Source organism: Chondrus crispus, genomic scaffold (genome assembly GCF_000350225.1).
Source record: "Chondrus crispus Stackhouse genomic scaffold, scaffold_206, whole genome shotgun sequence".
Classification (NCBI taxonomy): Eukaryota; Rhodophyta; class Florideophyceae; order Gigartinales; family Gigartinaceae; genus Chondrus; species Chondrus crispus.
The window spans coordinates 147,717-154,889 of NW_005179077.1; the positions used below are offsets into that span (position 1 = coordinate 147,717).

The 7,173-nt window shown below is 48.5% G+C and overlaps 2 protein-coding genes; one reads left to right on the forward strand and one right to left on the reverse strand.

Moving 5' to 3' along the window:
* Nucleotides 1-586: 586 nt before the first annotated feature.
* On the forward strand, nt 587-3,161 carry CHC_T00003940001 (hypothetical protein). Its single transcript, XM_005715051.1, has 3 exons — nt 587-613; nt 770-3,077; nt 3,142-3,161. Exons 1-3 carry the CDS (start codon nt 587-589, stop codon nt 3,159-3,161), a joined length of 2,355 nt encoding a protein of 784 aa, XP_005715108.1.
* A 1-nt stretch (nt 3,162) lies between these two features.
* CHC_T00003941001 (hypothetical protein) lies at nt 3,163-4,859 on the reverse strand. XM_005715052.1 is given in 2 exon segments: nt 3,163-3,623; nt 3,624-4,859. 1 exon segment carries the CDS (start codon nt 4,857-4,859, stop codon nt 3,624-3,626), a length of 1,236 nt encoding a protein of 411 aa, XP_005715109.1. The 3' UTR covers nt 3,163-3,623.
* Nucleotides 4,860-7,173: the final 2,314 nt, after the last annotated feature.

A 7,173-nucleotide genomic window follows, 5' to 3' on the forward strand; every position in this document is an offset into this window, starting at 1 on the left:
GGGACTTGAACCCGCAATCTATAGGTTAGAAGCCTATCGCCTTATCCATTAGGCCACGGGCCCTGTTCGGGATGCTACGATGTCAAGGAAAAAGCAATATTTAATTAACATTATGTTGAATGAGACGTCAAATAAAGTTCACGAAATTTACAGTGTAATGCATCATCAGTACAAGGCATAAAGGCTTAAGCGAGTTTTAGTGGGCACGTGTCTCTGGGCGGTGGAAAAAAAATCGCGTCGTATCTACTAGTGCAGAAGGAGGAGCGCTCTGTTTTCGTCTCTTGTTCGCACGGCTTCTGTCATCATCGACCAGACCAGGTGGACGGTTGTCTGACAACGCTGGAGCCACGCCTTCGTAGAGTGTTACCGCCGCCATCGTCCCTTGTGTGCCCTCGTGACGCCCCATTTCGCTGGCGCAAAGAACGACACCAGTCGTGGCGTGCCGTTTTAGCCAAACTAATAAAAGGGAAAAAATCAACCAAAAGGGGTCCATGGTGGCGCCGAGCATATAGGCTGTATCTGTGTGGGCGTGTCTGCTGCGATGGCAGTGCATGTTCATTGGCCAGATGGCACCCCCCCAGAAAGAATGCGGCCGCGGAGGCGGCTGTGGATGGTAGAGGAGATTCCCTAAAAAAATCTGAGGTAAGCCGCCGCTGCTCACCACCCACTCTCCTAAGACCCACGTTCGACACCTCCACCCGAGCGCTCCGTGCCAAAATGTTCTTCTAGAGATCTGGCTGCAGGGGATAACGAGCCAATTTTCAGTGAGACTGGGGTAAGGCCACGAGACACATTTTCACTCGCAGCGCCGTTGCTTCAGGTAGACCGTAACTCGTGCTGGCTTTCTCGTGCCGCGGCAAAGATGCAGGCCTTCGTGGCACTTCCTAGTACAAGCAGGGGTTTACGAGCGGGACCTGCACCTGGCTTGCTCACCTCATGCTCCCGCCGGAATCCGGGCCGCCGGCGTGTCTTCGTTTCATTACGTGCTTCCGACTATGATCACGACTACAGCGCCCCGACAAGCACGGCACCTCTTTCTACGCAGCCGGGGCGCACGGCGGCATCCGTCAATCATCGGCAGAGGCGAAGCGGACCGGCAGTTCCGCTTTTGTACGACCGAAGAAGACGCCCCAATGCGCTCATTTCTGAAACGTCGCGGTACCTGGTCGACTCCGCGTATGATGCTGTTCGCTGGTATCCATGGGGACAGCAAGCCTTTGATGCCGCCCGCGCTGCACACAAGCCCATTTTGCTGTCGTCGGGGTTTCTCTCATGTCATATGTGTGACGTTATGTCTGAACACTTTCGGGATCCCGCACTGGCAGCTTTACTCAACAAACGTTTCATTTGCATAAAAGTTGACCGAGAGGAACGCCCAGATGTCGACTCTGTGTATAATTCATTCGTCCAGGCGGTGACGGGCCGGACTGGCTGGCCACTAACATGTTTTCTGACTCCGGAATTGGTCCCCTTTGTTGGGGCGACATATCTTCCGAAGGACAGATTAAGTAGCGCCGTTGAGTCAATTGCTGATCGATGGGAGAATAATCGTGCGAAGGTCGAGGCAGATGGCGTCAAGGTGCTCGGCGCATTGCGTGACCTCTTTGAGCAGGGTAGTCATGACCCTTCGGTAAAGATAGGACCTGAGATGTTGAGAAAGGCATTCCACACCGCGGATACATGCTTTGATGTTGCGCATGGCGGTTTTGGTTCCGCTCCGAAATTCCCTCGTCCCTCTGTGTTCGACTTTTTGTTTAGTATGCATCTATCCGGAGGGCTTGATGAGAGGTTGCGCGCAGAATCTCTTGACATGGTTTTGGATAGCTTGCGTGAAATGGCAGCGGGAGGAATCCACGACCACATCGGCGGCGGTTTCTTTCGGTACGCACTGGATGCGGCATGGCAGGTCCCCCATTTTGAGAAGATCTTGAGCGACCAGGCACAGTTGGCATCGTGTTACCTCAATGCATATCTCATTACCAAGGACAGTGCATTTCGACATGTAACATGCAAGACATTAGATTTTGTGATGGCGGAGATGCGAGACCCAAGCAACGGTTCATTTTACAGCGCTATTCACGCGGATTCCGAGTCACAGTTCGACGTGAATAATGCGGCAGCAGAAGGAGCCTACTACACTTTTAGCTCTTTCGAACTAATGCTAATGCTGGGTGAGCCGGCATCCACTATCTTCAACATGCGCTATGGCATCGAGCCGGCGGGAAACGTGTCCGATTCTGCTGTGGCTAAGGCAGAGCTCGGTAGTTTAGAGGGTCTCAATGTGTTGAGAATCTCAGCATCTGTTCCCGAAATATCTTCGAGCCTTGGGTTGCCTGAGAAGGAGGTGCGCCACATTCTTCAAACGGCGACGAGAAAAGTATTTGAAGAACGCTCAAGGCGCCCCCGCCCACCAACGGATGACCTTGCCATTACGTGTTGGAATGCGCTTGCAATCACTGCGCTTGCTAGAGCAGGGGCGGCTCTGGATAGGCAGGATTATGTGGATGCCGCCATCACGGCTGCTAATGTTATTATGACTCGCATGGTTGTGCGACAGGACAGAAAGACTGATTCTATTTATCTTGCACGCGCCTTTCGTGGAAATCGAGGACGTGTTGGGGCGTTTGCGGAAGATTACGCCTACGCCGTTCAAGCCTTCATCGACATATACGAGGTGACGGGAGAAACCAAGTATCTCGTTTTTGCGAGGCAGTTGCAAAATGCACTTGATCTCGAATTTTGGGAGGACGGAGGATACACTACCGCAAAGAAGACTGACAAATACATCTTGCTGAGACGCAAAGAGGACTATGATGGCGCAGAGCCATCGTCATCCAGCGTTGCTGCTCTCAATTTAGTACGCCTGTCATCTCTCTTGGGCGACGAAGCGCTTCTCGATCGTGCGAACGATATTGCAAGCTCTTTTTCTAGAGTGCTGGATTCATCGCCACTCGCGATGCCTATGTTACTAGTGACTGTTCAAGCGCTTGCGGCGGAATCCAAAAGAGTGGTCGTAGTTGGGGACAATGACCAGGCATCCAATATGTTGTCTGCCTACTGGTCTCGAGGACTTCCTCGTTCCGTTGCCCTCCTAAGAGTACCGCTGGAAGGCATTCAAGATAGTATGGCCAAGTATTTGAGTCAAGGCCGGCAGAGAATAGCAAGTGCAACAGGGCGAGTATGCGCGTTTGTATGTACAGGACAAGTATGCCTCGAACCGACCGGTAATGTACAGCGATTTTGCGAAGAGTTAGACTATCTCCGAGCGGTACCGCTTCGACAAGAGATCAACTAGATGTACAAAATGTGAACCTACTGCGTTTCCGCACTTCAATCAAAGAACGAATTTTTCTTCTCGACTCCCGCGATGGTCCAGATCATCAAAGAGCGGACAGTCTCAATTCTTTTTCTTAAGTTGCAGTTAGTGTCCCCAGACCAATTTGAAATTTGAGACACTCCAGCGCATAGTTTCGCAGGTTTGAAGCCACGGCTCCGCATATTTAAATCTTCCCCCAGTTACCAAACAAGTTGTGCACAACAAATTTTCAACGAGTTGATTTCGTCTCGATTTGTCTCATGCTTCGATGAAGTCGAGCAACGGTCATGTTTCTCATTCTCTCTTGCTACTCCGAGCCATTTGGCGATTGCAAGCTGTCCGACGTGACACAGTACTTCTTATTTCCTTTTGCTATAAACTTTTCCTCGTCACAACATTCAGTTGTCTCACAATTGATTTGAATGGTCGCATGGGAGATTCCAAACCGAGAATCGAGAACATTTTCTGCAGATTTCAAAATGTCATGTCCTGTAACTTCTGCTGTCTTGTAAAGATGAACAGAAAGCGCAGGGTTCCTTGGCGAGATGGACCAGACGTGCAAGTCTCCGACTCTGTTCACTCCCTTGAGCTTACGCAAGCTATCGTAAATGTCTGCTAATTGTGTCTCTGGCGGTGTTCCTTCCATGAGGACATGCAGTGTCTCCTTTGCAAGCCTCGCAGTTGTCATGACGACAATCACAGCGAACAACAGAGTGCAGAATGGGTCAATAAATGACCAATGTGGTTTCACTGTTATGACCACTGCTGCGATGATGACACCAACATTTTGGAGGGCGTCACCAAGTACATGCAAGTAAGCTGCGCGAATGTTGACAGAGCGGGAATCGCTGCCGACAATAGTGGTCTTGAGATTCTTCCACATCTTGCCTATCTTCGATGAAGAGTCGGAATGAACATCTTCCCGACTGTTTTCGTCGTCGTGTGCATGATCGTGGTCGTGGTTATGGCCATGATCATGGCCATGGCCGTGACCGTGGTCATTCGATTGCCCATGACTTTCGACATCGTGAGTATGACCGTGCCCATGGCCATGTCCATGGTCGTGCCCGCCATGACCGAGGACTAAACCAAGAGCAAGGTTGACAACAAGTCCAATGACGCCGAGCAAGAGCATTAAAGGGCCATTAACTGGCTCAGGGTTTAAGAGACGCTCAATTGCGAATATGACAAGAACGACTGTGAGAGCCCATATGAACAAGACACTGACAAAAGCACCAAGAACTTCTGCGCGAGCAAAACCAAACGAAAGGTGCTCATTCGCGGGGAGGCGAGACACAGAGACAGCAAATAAGGAGATAACGAAGCCAGCGAGATCCGAAAGTAGATGTGCTGCGTCAGACATGATGGCAAGCGAGCCCGCGAACCATCCTCCGATGAGTTCGATAAAGAAGAACAAGGTAGTTAGGATGCATGCGCAGAGCAGTGTTCGAGTCTCTGAGGAGGCCTCTGGCTGGGCATCTTGGGTGGAAGGAGTGTGCTGAAATGACGGCGTCTTGGCAAGTAAAGGGGCAGTTTCAGACATGGATGAAATGAAGTTGAGACGAGAGTGGGGGGTGGGACGCAAATCAGTACGAAATGCTGCGGAAACTGCTAAGGGCAGGTTTGTGCAAAGTCTTGAAACTTCCAAGCAAAACTGAACACTGTCGATGTATTAAAAGGCTCCTTCTAGAGATTGCGTGGACGATGTGCTGGTGATAAGGAGAACAAAATGTTCTAGCTCGGCGCCGCAAGGGCACAGTGCCTTAACGGTACTGCAAGGTGCCGTATGTGCGTATGCAAAGACGTGGCACGCGAAATCGTCCAGTAACGGTTTTGTAGGAATTATGAATCGTACGTGAACGCTGTCAAATTCATCCAATTTATTACGTGTCTGGATGGAATAAGATACTGTAAGGGTACCCTTCCATTTGTGTCGGGAGGTACAGTAGCAGGTACAGTAGCTAGTGTTTATCCGACAAAGTGTTATCATAACATAGAGATCTACGAATTTTATTTCATTTCAACTTTGATGTCCGCGGTTTCTATTTTTCTTTGGTAGATTGAGGGCCATTCCATTCATCGTGATTGGCAATCACGCAATCACGCAACCACGTCAATAAAAGGTGCCTGCTCCCTTGTGGTTGGTTGTTTATATTACGTTTCCTAAAAATGGTCATGCTCATTAAAGAAATAAACAATCGACTTAAAATTAATCTTGTGCTCCAACTTTCTGTAATGCTCCTTGGAATTCTAAAAGATTTGAACCCCATTCAAATAAGCAAGAAGTGCACATGCACATGCAAAGCCGTGAAAATGTGCTTACAGCTACAAGTAGCACACGTTGGAGAAAGGAACGATGCAGAACGACGTTAAATTAATGTCGTGATCGCGTGATTGCGTGATTGCATGATTGCCAATCACGATGAATGGAATGGCCCTCAGGGCCATTCCATTACTCTTTTTTTAAAATTTTCTGAAGTTGAAACCGAATAGAAAGCACTCAACATGTCAAGGCCATGTTTCTATGCTACTGGTATAAATTAGCTTAAAGAAACCGTTTTCTTTTGAACACCTGTATGTGTATCAATGAGTTGGTTTTCGCTAGAATCGACAACCACGTGCTTTACCTGTAGTGAAGGCCTTCTGGTTTAAAAAAACACAGAAGTGAAATTGCGTGTTGCGTTGTCTAGAAAAAAACAAAAAATTTCCTCATATGAGGACTAACGGTCCGATGGACATTAGACGACAGGGGATTTACCTCATATGAGGCCAGCTTTTTATTGCAAAAACATATACATTAAATCGAATCTTTATAAAGTCAGTTTGGACGCCATGTTGCTTTGACATCAATACACAGAAAGACAAAGAATCTAATGAAGTTCCAACACCCAGTTGGCATTGTAAACAGGCGTTTTGGTTTCGAAGATATCAACACATAATGGTTTGAGGTTGGTCGAAAAGGCTTCATTTTTAGGCATTCCATAAATGGTTGGAACAGAAGTGCAGATTTCACCAAACTCCATCCTTCCACATTACACAAGTCGAATGAGGTGGCGAGAGCATCTTTTTCCTTTTTGTTGTGCAAGCACAAGTCGAGAAAAAATATGTTGAAAAGCAGCCTCATATGAGCTCACTTGTCGTTTAGAGACACTAAGAGAATGAGGCAGACGTTTTTGTAGACTGTGATGACTTTTATCGTTCCCTACGGTCAGGTTGTCCGCCGAAAGTTGTGGTACAATAAAAATCTGCCTGACGTCGGCAGTTTCTCTGCAGATCCTTGATTTTCGTGGGTGAAAGCACAAGTACATCGAGTTTTTGCACAGTACTGCCGGGAAAGCTGGATTCTGGACTACGTATCACAATATGAGGCCCGGCAGGATTCCCAGGGGGTGTGCTCCAGTGCGAATTGCGGTTGGCAGGGGATGAAGAGAAAGGCGCGGAAGGACACACTGTCGGCACGAAGCGCAATGAATAGAGAAGAGGGAGAGAGGATCAGACGGGCATTGGAAAAGGACATCGGGTGGATTCCTGAGGTGCACGAGTGGACAAACTCTCGAGCAACGTCGCCCAAGGTTGACTTTTGACTGCAATTAACGACCTGGCTTTTATGTGGCTAGGAGTGGTCACAACAGTACCGTTCTGGGCCAGAACGGCTAAGAGTGGTCACAACCAATGGTGCGCGGATATCCATAAAGCCGAGTATATCAGCGGATAGGACGGATACGGATAACCGTAAATCCCTAACCGTGCTTTGAGACAACACCACGGATTTATCCGCGGTTTACGGATTCGTTATAGATGTATACGGATAATATCCATAATCCGTGCTTTCTAAAACATTATTACGGTTTTCTTTT